Below are 16,930 nucleotides of genomic sequence, written 5' to 3' on the forward strand. Positions count from 1 at the left end.
GAAAGATCTCAAACTGACATTCTAACACCACAATGAAAAGAGAGGCAAGAGAAAACTAATCCAAAAGATAGCAGAAGACAAGAAATAACTATGATCAGAGCAGAACTGAAGGAGATAGAGAAACCAAAAAACCCTCCAAAAAATCAACGAATCCAGGAGCAGTTTTTGAAAAAAATAACAAAATAGCCTGCTAGCTAGACCAATAAAGAAGAAACTAGAGAAGAATCAAATAGACACAATAAAAAATGATAAAGGAGATATCACCATTAACTCCACAGAAATACAAAGTACCATCAGAGGATACTATAAACACCTCTATGCAGGCTGGTCACGGTGGCTGCAGTTTGCAAGGCTGAGGTGGGTGGATCTTTTGAGGTCAGGAGTTCGAGACCAGCCTGGCCAACATGGTGAAACCACATCTCTACTAAAAATACAAAAATTTGCTGGGCGTGGTTGCAGGTGTCTGTAATCTCAGCTACTCAGGAGATGAAGGCAGGAGAATCACTTGAACCTGGGAGGCGGAGGGTTGCAGTGAGCCGAGATTGTGCCACTGCACTCCAGCCCGCATGACAGAGCAAGTCTCTGTCTCAAAAAACAAAACAAAAAACGCCTCTACATAAAAAACTAGAAAATCTAGAGGAAATTGATAAATTCCTGGACACACACACCCTCCCAAGACTAAACCAGGAAGTTGAATCCCTGAAACACCAATAACAACTTTGGAAATTTTGGCAGTAATTAACAGCCTATCAACTAAAAAAAAGTTCCAAGACCAGACAAATTTAAAGCCAAATTCTACTAGAGATACAAAGAGGAGCTGGTACCAATACTTCTGAAATTACTTCAAACAATTGAAAAGCAAGGAATTCTCCCTAATTCATTTTATGAAGCCAGCATCATCATGGTACTAAAACCGGGCAGAGACACAATGAAAAGAGAAAACTTCAGGCCATTATCCCTGATGAACACTGATATGAAAATCCTTAATACTGGTAAACTGAATCTGAATACTGGCAAACTGAATCCAGCAGCACATCAAAAAACTTAGACAGAGGTCTAATATCCAGAATTTACAAGGAACTTAAACAAATTTACAAGAGAAAAGCAACCCCTTCAAAAATTGGGCAATGGATATGAACAGACACTTCTCAAAAGACGACATTTACATGACTAATAAACATGAAACATGCTCAAAATCACTGATCATTAGAGAAATGCAAATCAAAACCACAACGAGATACCATCTCAGGCCAGTCAGAAATGTGATTATTAAAAAGTCAAGAAACAATAGATGCTGGCAAGGCTGTGGGGAAAAAGGAATGCTTTTATACTATTGGTGGGAATATAAATTAGTTCAATAATTGTGGAAGACAGTATGGTGATTCCTCAAGGACCTAGAACCAGAAATACCATTTAACCTAGCAATCTCATTACTGGGTATATACCCAAAGGATTATAAATTATAAATCATTCTACTATAAAGATACATGCACACGTATGTTTATTGCAGCACTGTTTACAATAGCAAAGTCATGGAACCAACCCAAATGCCCATCAATGATAGACGAAGCTGGAAGCCATCATCCTCAAGAAATTAACACAGGAACAGAAAACTAAACACTGACGATCTCACTCATAAGTGGGAGTTGAACAATGAGAACACATGAACGCAGGGAGGGGGACAACACACACCACAGCCTGTTGTGGGGTGGTAGGCAAGGGCAAGGGGAGGGAACTTACAGGATGGGTTAATAGGTGTAGGAAACCACCATGGGACATGTATACCTATGTAACAAACCTGTATTTTCTGCACATGTATCCTGGAACTTAAACTGAAATAAAAATAAATAAATAAATAAATAAATAAAAGGACACTATAGATAAGGATCTTTGATTGCTTTTCTTCAAACAAGTATATAACCCTCCAACAAATCACTCTCTGAGACTTGACAGTATTCATTTAAAAAATGGGGATATAACCTCATCACAGAGCTGTGATGAAAATGAAATGAAAATGCACATACAATTCTCAGTGTACTTTAGCTCAAAATAAAATTTGCAAATATGTTAGTAAAGAGAAAATTTTAATTACCAAATGGATGGGTGAGGGAGTACTGAGCATGAAAAAGAAATTAGGACTACACAATAATTTTGAGCCTGTGCAACTAATGCTAGTCATAAGAATAGGTAAATCAGGAAGAAGAGTCTCAGCTCAGTTAGATCAAGGGAGTTGGTGACAGTAAATAAAGAGAAGCTAATCAAATTTATTTTATGTATATGAACATAAAACCAAATAAATCACAAAGCCTTTTGGGCTATAGACTTAAAAAAATGTGGTACAGAACATCAAATGCAAAGTTCCATGACAGTCTACGAATGCTGTCAAAAGCATAGGTAACTTAAAATAAAACCTGATGTTTTACCCAAGGATTCTTCTTCACATTTTCAAACTTTCCAGTTTCCCAGATTTGCAATCCCATATATTTCATACTTAGTAAAAATTGTGTGTATGTCCAAAAGGAATGGCAACAAAAGCCAAAATAGACAAATGGGATCTAATTAAATTAAAGAGCTTCTGCACAGCAAAGGAAGCTATCATTATAGTGAACCAGCAACCAACAAAATGGAAAAAAAATGTTGCCATCTACCCATCTGACAAAGGGCTAATATCCAGAATCTACAAAGAACTTAAGCAAATTTACAAGAAAAAAACAACCCCATCAAAAAGTGGGCAAAGGATATGAACAGACACTTCTCAAAAGAAGACATTTATGCTGTCAACAAACATATGAAAAAAAGCTCATCATCACTGGTCATTAGAGAAATGCAAATCAAAACCACATTGAGATACCATCTCATGCCAGTTAGAATGGTGATCATTAAAAAATCAGGAGACAACAGATGTTGGAGAGGATGGAGAGAAATAGGAACAGTTTTACATTGTTGGTGGGAGTATAAATTAGTTCAACCATTGTGGAAGACAGTGTGGTTATTCCTCAAGGATCTAGAATGGAAATACCATTTGACCCAGCAACCCCATTACTGGGTATATACCCAAAGAATTATAAATCATTCTATCATAAAGACACATGCACATGTACGTTTATTGTGGCAATGTTCACAAAAGCAAAGACTTGGAACCAACCCAAATGCCCCTCAATGATAGACTGGATAAAGAAAATGTGGTACATATACACCTTGGAATACTATGCAGCCATAAAAAAAGGAATGAGTTTATGTTCTTTGCAGGGACATGGATAAAGCTGGAAACCATCATCCTCAGCAAACTGATACAAGAACAGAAAACCAAACACCACATTTTCTCACTCATAAGTGGGTGCTGAACAATGAGAATACATGGACACAGGGAAAGGAACATCACACACTGGGGCCTGTCAAGGGTAGGAGGCTAGGGGAGGGATAGCAGGGTGGGGAAACAGGGGAGGGATAGCCTTAGGAGAAATACCTAATGTAGATGACGGGGTGATGGGTGCAGCAAGCCATCGTGGCATGTGTATACCTATGTAACAAACCTGCACATTCTGCACATGTACCCCAGAACTTAAAGTATAATAAAAAAAGAAGAAAAAAACCCTGTGTGTATACATGGGCAGTTATGTCAACAATTGAAGTCAGCAAACATTTACTAAGCATCAGTTATGTGTAAAACACTATATATGAAAGTCTGATGGTTATGGTGGAAGGAATGGTGTATATAGAAAATAATGGGTCTTTTCCTTCAGGAAATCATAGTTCAAGAATAAAGAAGACTGTATGAATAATACAAAGTAGACTCTGATAGTTTCAATAATGGAAGAAGCATAAAAAGTTTTGGTAGTTTAGGGAAAGATTCTAACTAGAGAGCAGAAAATCAAGAAGATGTCACATGGGATGGAACAATCTCAAATGATATTAAATGATGGCCAAGGAGGCTGAGGAAAGGGCCTTCAAGGCTGAGGGAAGTGTTGGGAGTATGGTGTAATTCTGGGTCACCGATTGCACAGTACAGGGAGAAAGGTGAAACACATATAGAAATACTGGCTGGATAGATGTACTGCAAAGAACAAGCCAGATTAAGGAGACAGGTTTATTCTGAATTCAGTGGGGAACATTCTAATTGTTTTAAACAGGAGAGTGACATGCTCTGATGTAGGGCAGATATAAGCTATCCATACTGGCAAAGGAAAGGATAGAACCGGGGAAACTAGAGGTGAGATTTTTTATAATCATATGTATACAAGTAGGTAGGTAAGGTGGGACGGAGGGAAAGGAGAAGCACTTGTGAAACATTCAAAAAAATTTTTTTACAGAATTAGATATAGCATATAAAGGGAAAAAACATAAAGACAACAGATTTTTAATTTGAATGACTGCCCTTCTATGGAGAGAGAGAACTCAGGAAGAGGAACCAGTTTGTAGGGAAGGGTCCAGGAAGAAAAGTAATTCTTATTGGGAAACATTGAAGGCAAAGATAAAGGAACAAATGATTTAGTGTTTGTGAAGTGCTGATCAGCATGGTTCCCTTCTTCGTGTTATCTCAGATAAGACTGAAAGGTGGTACCTGTGGAGTGTGTGTAGAGATGTGTAGCCTGGTCCATAGTTAGATATAAGGGCTGTGGCTTGAGGAAAGGTGACAGTTAGAAACAAAGATTTGGTTTTCCACACAATGTAAAATGATAGATGAAGTTGTGGAGTAAATAAAACCTTCCAGGGAAGGCAGGTTAAGAGAGAAGACAAAAGAATGGAGAGCAGACCCTTAAAGAGAATCCAAATCACGTTATTATTATTTGAATTGAAAAGGACATTGGTCTTTTTATAGACCTCTGACTCCTGGATCTTCAAGAAAGCAAATTTTTAAGAGTGTCCTGAATATTGTTTCTTGGTGTCAGCTCTGCTCCCATCCTTACATACTCTCTCCTGAACTGTGGAGCCCAGAAGACTGAAAATTACATTTCCCAAACTCTATTGGCAGCTAGGCTCTGCCAGTGGGAGGCACTTGCATAATTTGAGAAGACGGGAGAAGCCATTATGTTTTGTTGGCGGCTCCAGTAGTTTCAGCAGAAGCAATTGGTCAGGCAGAGGTAATTCAGAAGTATTGTGCGGTCTCCAGGGTTATGGGTGACACCACCTTTCTCCTTTTGCTCCACTGGGTCTTGTAAACAATTCCCTGTGTTAAATCCTCTCCTGTTTAAAATACCTGGAGTGGTTTTAGTATACGGACTGACAAACACTTTATATATCATATAATGAAAATGTAAGGCTAGAAATTAACCAACTCTTTAAAAATTAGACTATACAGAAGATAGAAGCAATAATTTTAATTTTAAAAAGAAAGGCAAGATCCTAAACTAAGACAGCCATATTCCAAGTGTCTTTACATGGTCCCTGAAGCTCCAAGGTTGTTCAGTGAAGAACCTTCGGATCAAACTGATTTAACTGAGTTAAAATAATGAAATGACATATTCCAGAAATTCCTCCTAGCAGAGAAACATAGAAGGGAGCCTAGATGCACTCAAGGAGGAGCTCATTGAATTTCCCTGCTACAGACCAAACTCAAATTGAGCTGCAAGATTCCTCAGGTATACTCCCTTGTATAACATAAAGTTGGGCCACAAATACCTACCAGAGAAACAGCAACTGAACATAAATGTTATTCACATAATAACTGCAATGACAACTATCTAATATAGAGAGCATTAACCATGTACTTAGCATTATATGAAGCACTAAACATATTTTATTTCACTTAATCCTCAAAGTATCTTATGAGGTTGTCGCTATTATCATCCTTCTTTACAAATGAAGAAACCAAGGCTTGGAGAACTGAAGTTATTTGCCATGGCCACATAGGTAGAAGTGGTAGAACATAAATAATTGATTTGTAAGTTTCAAGAATGTATTTTTTCTAAATAAAGAAGAAATATGGAGAAAAACAAATGCCTGACAGACTGGGTAAAATGGCCTTAAATTGTCATTAAGTCAAAACTAAGCCACGCTATGTTATAATTTTGTGTGTAAAGGAATTGTTTTTGAGAGAGCTATTCAAAGCTAAAATTCTGTGTGAATTGTACAAAATACATAAAATTGCAGGCAACCAAAAAATCTCAGGAATCTCCTATTTTATAGCAATTTATGTTATTTTTTCTCCAATTGGCCTGGGACTACTCTCTAAGGCAACATTTTAATGACAAAGAGATTGTTTCTGAATGTGGCTGAGGAAAAGCCATCATTGCTGAAGGCAGGGACATATACTGTTCTTTCCCTGAAGAATAAAAAAGTACTAAAATCTTTCTAGGCAGTCCTATCCATTATGTGAAGAACTGACAAGGAATATAAATGGAATCTAGAGGGGAAAGAAGACTGAATTTAAGGTGACCTAGTTCCTGTTAGAGTTTTATTGACTGAACTCTACCATATAGAGATTCAAAGTCATTTCATCCCTATTCATAGAGTGTATACAGCTAGACACAGATGCAGCCAAAAATGGGCATTCAATAGAGTAAGTGTTCTCACAGGTGAAGGAGTGGCTGTCTAGCTAGGTTGAGAAGAGTGAGTGAGGAGACTGGAAGTGGAAACTAGGTGGGACAAGATGTGAGTAGGGGGAGAAGAGAGAGAATCAGTGGATACTCCAGGGCATCAAGAAGCCAGCAGAATGCTTTTTTTTTTTTTGCATAGCATGTTTTAGTTTGCAAAATATTTGATTCTCATTTATAAGCTATGTGTTACGATTTTCTACATATTATAAACGATTAAACTAAGCTTCAGAGCAGTTAATGACTTTCCAGGCTCTCAGAGTTTTGGAGAGCTAAACCTGGGGCTCCTGCCTCCAAATCTGGGACTTTTTTGTCCTCCAAACCCATCATTGTAAATGAAGAGTCTGAGGAACAAGCATGTGGATTTTATGAAATGTAGGTTTAAAAAATGCAAACAAAAATGTAAGCATATCAGGATCCTTAAAAAAGCACTCTCCATGTTTTGAAGAATAGTGAAATCACTAGAAATGTCTGCGTACCTTACTATGGATAGCCCAGCTCCAATGTAATTTAGCAGCGGATTTGATACTTCTTCTGCATCCAATCCAAACCAGCCAAACCTGAAAATCCAGAAAGTCACATCAAATTAAATGCCGTTAAGCTGTTTCATCATAATGGTTAAGGGCATGGACTTGGAGCCAGATTCTTAGGTTCAAATCTTAGCTCTCTCACTTATTAGCTGTGACTTTGGATAAGTTATTTATCTTCACTGTACCTTAATTTTCAGTTTCTTAAATTTAAATTTTATTTTATTTTTGAGATGGAAGCGTTCTCTGTCACCCAGGCTGAAGTACAGTGACTTTTAAAAAACGTTTAGGTTAAATATCCCTACTCTGTCATCACCATACATTTGTTTTTCCTGCCTTGACATTGTCATGATCATTACCAAGAATCACTGAGAACCATCAGAGGCAAGAGAAAAGGAGAAAAGAGGGAAATGAAAAAGAAAATAGCAGGGGGTGGGGAATGGGGAAAGGAAGGGAGAGAATGTATTGGAGGTAAGTTGGTTTTTGTTGTTTTGAGGTGGTCATCATGCTCTGAGTGGAAAGGGAGTCCAAAAGGTAAGGTGAGAATAACACCCTACATTCCACTCACTTTCCCAAAATTGATTTGAATGGTAATCTTAATGCTGAACAAGGTCACCAGTCTGATAGAACTTCGTGTAATGATGGGGACTGTTCTCCATCTTCATTGCACAAAAGTGCAGCCTCTCCCCATAGGTAGCTACTGTGAACAGGAAATGTGGCCAGTGCAACCAAGAAACTGGAAGTTTAATTTTATCAACTTTTAGTTAATTTAAATTTAAATATAAATGGCTTCCCATGGCTTGTGGCTGCTCTATTAGACAGCACAACGCTAGAGCTGGAGCTGGCAAACTTTTCTCAAAGACCAGACAGTAAACAATTTAAGCTTTGAGGGTTGGTTATTCTCTTGCTGCTCAGCAATGCCACTGTGGCATAAAAATAGCCATAGACAATCCTTAAATGGATGGGTTTGGCTGTGTTCCAATAAAACCTTATTTATAGATATGGCTGGGAAACTGGGCCACGGTTTGCCAACCTTACTCTAGAGGGAACAATATGTGCTCTAGAACCAGATGACCTGGGTTTGAATCCTAGCTTCCTAGTTCTGTGACCTACAGTAAGTTACTTAACCTCTTTGTGTATCTACTGTCTTATAAGATACTGCTTACCTCATGCATTTGTGAAAGTGAGATGAGAATGATGCATAGAACATGTCCAGTAAATTGTCACACAATAGAAAGGGACAATAAACACCAGTTTCGTTTTTCTCTCTCTACCTCTGTTTCCTAGATTTAATGCTATATTATATCTTCATCAAATATCTAGATAACTTATTAAGAATTTATGGCAAATAGCAATAGAAGGTGGCATATTTGATGCATATATTTTACCAGCTATAAACTCGGTAAGAATAAGATTCATGTGTTGTTCCTCTCGGAAAGCACTGGCCTTACATAGAATATGGGGCAGGAAATCTTAGTTGAACTAGTTTGACTTGAATTACCTTGAGCTTGCCCATCCAGTTAAAGCATTAAATGATCCCCAGATTAAGATTCCAAGGCCTAAACCAATGGTTTTGATAATTGGAACAACAGCAATGTTCCCTGTAGATGTAATATACAGAAGAAACATGTTATTTCCAATATAGAAAATACATATATAAATAGAATTAGTTTTTACTCTAACTTCAACTGAAGTGCATGGGATTTGGACAAATTTAGTAAAGCACAGTTCCTTATTTTTTAAGTAAAATAACCATACTTTTGGCATTAATGATTATGATTGTTAAAAGAACTAGGCTTAGGGAAAAATTCTACAAAGAAAAAATGTTGAATTAGCTCCATTCCTAACTGTACAGAGGTTTCTCACCCTTAACAAAGCTCTCTATTCTGTGACTCTTCATGGAAGCTGTCAGTGATAAATTGTCAGTGACCATCCTCTTAGACTTGAACTAGGACCAGTTACTAGCAGAAGTCTTTGGCCCTAAAACAGCCCCAGAATTTGTTCTTTCATGATTGCTGATTTTTCTTCTGGATTTCTGGATTTTCACATTTGTTCTTTTATGTTTTGAGGGTCACTGAGAGCCAAATCCATAATTTTTTTTTTTTTTTTTTGGTCTCAGTCCTACAATCTCAAAAGGGTATTTCTTTAGGATTCCATGATGTCTTCATCGCTTGATCCTCCTCCTGCTTCTCACTACCTCTTTCTCTGGCTGCTATTTTTCATCACTCCTTCTGGAGTAAGGTACCCCCTGAAGATTTTCCCTTGAACATATTTGTCTCCTTGCTTCATTGTCCCTTCTGGGTACTTGACCCAATTTCATGATTTCTGCTATTAGCTAAAGGTCCATGTTCCCATTGCTACAGCTCTAGCCTGGACCCACGTTAGAGTTTTAATTATTTTCCAAACTGTCAAGAAGAAATCTCCAACCAGATGTTCTCTATGGCGGAAACATCTGGATGTTCATGCTCAGAAAGTGCCAAGCTGAACCCATCAGTTTCCCTTTCAGACTGTTCTCTTTCCTATTTCCTCACCTGTGTCAATACCACCACCCTCCTAAGCCCCTATAAGCAAATCTCTACATGATCATTGGCTCCCCCCAGTCTGCTATGTCCTATATGCTATAAGGTGCTCCAACCTATAGCACCCACATCTGCAACATATCTCAAATTAGACTCTTTCCTCACTGACAGCCAGTGGAACCTGCTGGGTGAACAGAAATGCTATGGTGGCTATAAAGAGCTGCAGGATAGATGGATGCTTAGTCTGTTCCTCTCCCCCATTAGATATGACAAACAACCTTAATGAGGTATAAGTGAGGTATAATAATGTAAATCCTGGTGGAAATTTAAAAGCTAACTCTTTTGTCATCAAACTTATGAACATCACTAAATAATTTAACTCCTAAGAGATTCAAATTAAGTGGGTAATAAATGCATTTTCATGTTAAGTTTTTAAAATAAATGTTTAACATTTTAACTTTTATTTGCTTTTAACAAAATTATTTCTAAAAATCATTGATACTTGGAATTCTCTTTTTTGAAGAAAAAAAAAACATTTCTTGAAGGACCAAGACAAGGTATGAATTCTAATTATATAATTTCAGGTACTGATAAGGCAACAGAGAGATTTTTGTTTGCTTTGCTTTTTTGTTAACCAGCCCTTTTGAAATGATAGTATCTTCACACAGGCTTACTTAGGCTAAGTCCTAAAAATGGTGTTAGTTACTATTTCATAAATATTTTCTGATAAACATGCTAGAAAAAATGGCCAGAACACATTAAAATATGAGTTATGCTTGAATAGATGGAGAATAATTAAAATGTTTTTACTATAAAAATTTTCTACCAGGAACTTAAAAATCATTAAGAGGAACAAATCAGGCGGAACAAATCAGGTGAGGCACCAAAAATATTCATAGAGCATGTGAAGGCAAGAGATTAGTTAATTTCTAGTATCAATGACGAAGGGTTATTCAGAATCACTGTTTGTGCTATTTCCTTCTATTGTGAATGAGAATTATTTTGATCATCATGTTACATGATAAAAGTATAAATTATATCAGACATTACCTGTTGCCCAAATGCAGCCCCCTAGCATTGCAAAAGGCCAAAACTTTGGGCAATGTAATATCAGATTGACCACCAAGGCAACCAACCATATGGCAGCACAAAGGACCCACTGGAGAAACATTCCTAGAAATAAACAAACTCAGCGTTAGTGGTACAAATTGAACTGAGTAAATTTGTGCTCAGGAATAACAATGAGGAGGAATTATAGGAATGGCCACAATTTACTGAATGCCTATATGCCATGGACTTTGCACATTTCATTCTTATGATTATTCTGTATCATAATCAACCCTAGCTCAAAGATAGAGAATCTGCAATGAAGCAACCTGTCCAAACAGCTGGTGGTTTGTTGAGCTGGAATTTAAACCCAGGTTGACTCCAAGGCTTATACACTGTGGGCTCTTGCTTAACATTCTTTTTTTTCTCCTATTAGACAAATCAGGAATTTTCTGCCAAAGAGTGATGGCAAGACCAAGTCTATATCATCATTCAGAGACTACACTGAGGACTCTTGTTCCCCCTAAATATGGTATTAGGTACTTCGGAACAGCACAACAGAATTTAAACCTTCGGGGGCCATTTATGCCACCTCTGGGAGAAAAATAAAGTCATTTGTGGCTACACATAGGCCTCATACAGTTAGAGTTCGATGTATATAATGAGTCAGGCATTATAAGCCTGAGAATTAGCTTTCTAGGTCAAGGTTGCCCTACTTTCTACACTTTGAGTTGCCATTTGCCAGTTATCTGAAGATAACCTGGTGTTATGAGGTATACCTGCACATTTCTGAGGCTTCTGCATCATTAAGGATTTAGAGATTGGAAGGATGAGGAAACAGTTGACACTGAAAGAAACACTGAGGCTGTTAAAACTCAATGTATTACTTCTGGCACTAATTTTGGAAAATTGTTGCTCTACTTTGATTCAATCTCATTGTGGAGGAGAGAGAAAAAATGGCTGCTAATCTCTATGACAAAAGAGTAGAATCAGCCAGCCACAGTGGCTCACGCCTATAATCCCAGCACTTTGGGAGGCCAAAGTGGGCAGATTGCCTGAGCTCAGGAATTTGAGACCAGTCTGCACAACACGGTGAGACCCCGTCTCTACTAAAAATACAAAAAATTAGCCAGCTGTGATAGTGTGTGCCTATAGTCTCAGCTACTTGGGAGGCTGAGGAACGAGAATCACTTGAACCTTAAAGGCAGAGGTTGCAGCGAGCCAAGATTGTGATACTTCACTCCATCCTCAGTGAGAAAGTGAGACTCTGTCTCCAAAAAAAAAAAAAAACCAAAAAGAGTAGAATCACAGAAATGAAAAGAAACTTAATTTTATAAGCTCTTCACTTTACAAATAAGAAACTGAAAACAGCAGAGTTGGTAATATTTTCTCAGGATCACAAAGCTAATTGTGGAAGACCAAAAGCTAGATCCTCTACCCATTTTTTTGTTCTTCTAGTAGTTTCCATTCTTGTTCTAACTCCAAAGGAAAAAAGAAGAAATGCCCTGGAGGAAAATCTATCACATTTTTCAAAAGTATGCTAAGACTCCTTTTTGTGCATAGTTAGGACATTACACAACAAACTATAAATTATGTTTGTACTTCATGTTCATTTATTCCATCAACAAATATTTTTGATCACTAGCCTTCAATTTAAAAAGAACAACTTTGTCTTCAGGGCTTGAAAGCCTAACTTCTTCTAAGATCTGAAGACAAGCAATTTGTAGGAGGAAAGCAATTTGTAATTCTATTTTCTAACTGCATGAAGACAAAGAATTGGAGAAATAACGCAACTGCTGTCAGGTAATAAATGCTACCAGGGAAGTAATTCCCAACATGTGCTCACCATAAATCTCCAATCCCTTCTCCTGGCTTCAATATGGAAGTCAGGTAAATATAAATAACTCTTGCTTCTCCTTCCCCAAAATTCACATTAGTCGATTGTGCTATAATGTAACACGTGCATTCCTTGAAATCACTCCACTATGCAAAATCATGCAGTAAAACTACAGAGCATATGGGGAAAATGGGGCTAGAGCAACACTCAACCTAATCAAAATGGTGTACAGTTTTAACTGGTTAATTACATGAATGCTGTAACAAATAGGGCATTTTAATTGGAAAAGACCAGAAGTTTGCTCCTGAAGTGGGCATCTAAAAGGTTGCAGCTCACGAGTTACTATGAAGGTGCTGGATGAAGAGTTCTGACAGCAGATATGATACTTCCTAACCATATGTGGTGAACTAACGGCACTAGTTGATAGTTGAAGGATGTGCATGTGTGTGTGTGCATTGCGTGTATTATCACACATCTTTATTTATCTGGATGCAGTTTTCTGTGTTTACCTAGAGCTTTCTCAGAGACAAAACTGCACATAAGCAAGCAAAAAATCTGTTATGCTTAAAGTGTTCCCTAATATATCAATCATGTTGAAGACTCATGTTTTCAAAACAACTGTTATTAGTAGAGCTATAAATTTCTTCCATTGGCATAATGGCTAATGAGCTTTCCTGACAGTACCCACCCTAGCTTTACCAGGAAACAACCTTAATGGTTCTCCCATGATGACTTTCAGACAAGCTGGTGTGGGCACTATCAAATGATTAATTTTAAGTTCTATTCATTAGGTATCGAGATCAACATGATTTGTTTTTGTAGCTATAATTTTAAAAGACCAAAAAAGGAACTTCATCTTTAAAAATAATGCAAGGTTAACAATGAAGGAAAAATAATTACCATCACCAGTGTCAAACTTTTTAAGTGGCACAAAATTTGAGCCAAACAAAAGGATAGCTACAAAACAGGAGGCGTAACCAAAGGTTAGATCTGCTCCATTACTGCTCATGGTTCCAGCCTTGCTGAGTTCGCTGGTTCACCTTAGACTTGACGTGCTTTTCAGGAGCTTCTGAAATAAAAGAAAAAACGAAACACCTGAGACGTGAATCCATGAACAAATTGTAATGAACGTATTTATCGAATTTTTCAAAAGTATGCTAAGACTCCTTTTTGTGGGTAGTTAGGACATCACACAACTATATATTATGTTTGTGCTTCATGTTCATTTATTCTATCAACAAATATTTTTGATCATTAGCCTATAATTTGAAAAGAACAACTTTGTCATCAGGGCTTGAAAGCCTAACTTCTTCTAAGATCTGAAGACAATGATAGTACATTACAAAAAATATTCTCCTGTGTAGGTTCCATCACTGTAGAACGTTTTAGTGGACAACACTGCTAAACTTATTTAACGGCTCTTGCTTCTCTATGAAGAAAAGGACTAAAACTACAAATAACCAAGAATTAGACATTTTTTCATAAAGTTGTTGTTGTGAAAGGCCACTTAATACAATTTAGATTTTTAGTTGCCCGAGTTACACGAGAAAAAACACCACTAAAATAATTTTATCACAAGAGGTAAACAGACCACAATACCATCTTGGATTCATATGTTGCACACCGGCCCTTTGGAATAACCTCTCTGGAATAGAATTCAGAATAATCCAGTGGTTTCTTTTTCATAGTGATAACTTCTTGTATATATGTATTGAATGTAGTACCCCTGAAATCACCTTTTCTTGTAATTTTATTTCACAGTGACAAATATATAAGGTCCATGTATTGTTCCTTATGTGTTCTTGCAAAGAATATTAAATATACAACAACCTACAAAATATGTTATTTAGCATTATTAAGCACAGTTTAACTGAAAACCAGGATCACTTCAAAACTGGTCAATAAACTTTAGTAAAGAAAACGTGTATTTGAAATTGTGTGGACTTTCTTAAAAACACATTGCTAGTAAGAAAACATCCTTCATAGGGATGTAGCTGAGAAAGAGACACTGAGGTACATTTCAGCATTGACACAGTAACACTATTGAAGAAGAAAAAATAATAGTTCTACTGTTAGGCTCAAAGAGAGATCTAGCACTGCAGTGGTTTACATGGGTTATGGCTCAAGGGTCAGCTGAAGCAGGTGCTCGCTGCTAAGTTAACAGACGTGCTAAGATAACAGAGCTGCAACAGGTCAGAGATGCAGGAAATACCTTGAAAAGCTAACCTATGACTAAAAAGACACATGATTGGGCGATAGCTAACATATCATTTTTTCCTCATTTTAATTAACAACAAGCAAAGCAAAACAACACCTTCATGTGTACATTGATAAGAAGAGAATGTCTAACCTTCAAAAGTGGCAAATTATTTTATTGAAAAGAAGGCTCCACAAAGGCCCTAAATCTCTGAAATGGAAAGAATAATTTGAAGTGCTAGAGTGCATGAGCTGCATTTTGACTACCAAATGAACACCAGTTATTATCTATAGATAAATGCAGTTTATTGCATGCAGCTCTTGAACATTTTAGAAAGCATGTGATCTTATTTCATTGTGAATTGGCAATAACTTACTGTCTTTAAAAAGGCTCTCTCTCTAAAACAATGACATTTTTGTGGAAAAGAAAAGCAGTATGACTCCATCCAGCACATTTTCCCAATTCTTTCTGCACAAAACCTAAACAATCTCAAACATTATTTTAATGTTTTTTTCAGTGTCCACTGATATTTTGTCAAACTATATTAATTTATTTTCATTTTATTACCTTTGTTTAATTTATGAGTAAATACTTCTCCTTTACGTTTTTCCTAGTAATTTAAACTTCTACGCAGCCTTTTAAAAAATTCCTATTTGGTATATTCTGATCAATACTGTTTGTTTCACTCCAACTAAAATTTCATTTTTAGTTTCATGTTAATTTCCCCAAATCTCCCGGCAAGTACCGCCTGTCTTTGGGCTAAAATTAACAGTGTTTGAAAGTATTTATTCTGAGCCTTGATTTTTCTTTTTAACCATGAGCATGTTTCTGAAAAATCATGAGACGCTCCCCTGCAAAGCAACTTGGCTTTCCTTTGAGTGGCTGTACTCACTGCGTTCCGGGCTGGCGGCTGAAACTCCTTCCTACTCAGCGCTGGCGCGATCCGTCCACTACGTGCGGGTGTGGAGCCTGATTCATTCCCTCTACGTGCCGGGGCGGCCTGGCCAGCCTTTACTGTCTGCGGGGACAATTTCCCACACAACAGCCGGGAGGAGAGGGGAGGGCTCTAGCACCCGTGACCCAGAGTGCTCTTCCCAGGATGTTCGCGCAGGGCGCCAATCCAGCCCTGACTTCCTGTCGGGACACTTACCTCCACCTCAGGAGGGTGGAGAGGGGAGGGCTTTAGCACCGGCGACTCAGAGGCCTTCCTAGGACAGCAGGCTAGGGAACGCCTTCCTTCAGTTTCTGTGCTGGAGTGAATTGTCAGGTGGCTCATGAGGAGTCCTCAAGCTCTGAGTTGGTCAACCAGGAAACTAGAAGAGTTTTGTGTTTTTGTAGGTGATTATTCAGGGAACTCTCAGCATGTCACCCTTTCTAAGTGTCACAGAAGGAGGTATTATTTTTTATTATTGTTTATGGATAAAACAAAAGGCTGAGAAATTTCACACCATTGTAAAAGATTACCTGAAGTGAATTTTTCCACTTAGTATTAGAAATTCATCTACACCACTGATGTCATTAACGTCTCTTGTGACATCACAAGATTTCACTTGTAATCACTAATTCTTTATAGATGCACCCAAGCCATTTATTTGTACAAGTCATTTATCTGTATTTTTATCTAATATGTATTGTGTCACATGAGAATATATATTCTAGGATTCTCAAGCTTGGCTGCACATAACAATGGCCCAAGGTGGGGGCTTTAAAATGCAAAACAAAATTAAACTAATATCTGGACCCAATACCAAAGCAATTAAAGTACAATCTCTGAGTATGTGACTCAGGAATCATTTTCTTTCAAAAGCCTTCCCTGGGTGACTCTAATGTGAAGCTGGGCTTGAGAATCATATTCTAATCAATATTTGTCCAATGTTATTGCCTGTAAGAGTCACCTGAGGAATGGGTTAAAAATGCAGGCTCTTGCCATCTTTATTTAGATTTTGAGGAACGTTGTTCTAGTCCTCTACTGTCCGATATGCAGCCAATAGCAGCATGGGGTTATTCAAAATTAAATCACAAGAAAATATTTAGTAGTTCACTTGCACTGGACACTTTTCAAGTGCTCAGTAGCCAGATGTGCAGGTTATTGAAGATTTCTGTCACTGCAGAAAGTTCTGGAAAACATTGCTCTAGACTGTTAGCCTTGGAATTACAGTGGTGCCCTAGATGAAATCATCTCTTCATGTGGGTTCCCATACACCAAAGGATGCAAACTTTAAGTCGGAAAGGGGAAGTGTAGGTTCTGTGCTAGTGTGAGTTCAAGAAAG

The 16,930-nt window shown here is 37.6% G+C and overlaps 1 protein-coding gene across 4 annotated transcripts in view; it reads right to left on the bottom strand.

Moving 5' to 3' along the window:
* The window catches only part of TMEM144 (transmembrane protein 144), a 46,347-nt gene extending 30,533 nt beyond the window's left edge, over nucleotides 1-15,814 (bottom strand). The window contains exons 1-5 of one of the 4 annotated variants that reach the window (XM_032248565.1): nucleotides 15,553-15,814; nucleotides 13,364-13,532; nucleotides 10,630-10,752; nucleotides 8,562-8,661; nucleotides 7,013-7,093 (exon numbers count right to left, since the gene is read on the bottom strand). In XM_032248565.1, the coding sequence (XP_032104456.1) occupies nucleotides 7,013-7,093; nucleotides 8,562-8,661; nucleotides 10,630-10,752; nucleotides 13,364-13,472 (413 nt within the window). In that variant the 5' untranslated portion in view covers nucleotides 13,473-13,532; nucleotides 15,553-15,814. Of the gene's footprint in view, nucleotides 1-7,012; nucleotides 7,094-8,561; nucleotides 8,662-8,926; nucleotides 9,135-10,629; nucleotides 10,753-11,375; nucleotides 11,474-13,363; nucleotides 13,533-15,552 lie in introns of those variants that run through there. The other 3 variants (XM_032248567.1, XM_032248566.1, XM_032248569.1) reach the window with 3 other exon arrangements.
* Nucleotides 15,815-16,930: the final 1,116 nt, after the last annotated feature.

This window comes from Sapajus apella, unplaced genomic scaffold (genome assembly GCF_009761245.1).
Source record: "Sapajus apella isolate SASKATOON/1434 unplaced genomic scaffold, GSC_monkey_1.0 scaffold67, whole genome shotgun sequence".
NCBI classification, from domain to species: domain Eukaryota; kingdom Metazoa; phylum Chordata; class Mammalia; order Primates; family Cebidae; genus Sapajus; species Sapajus apella.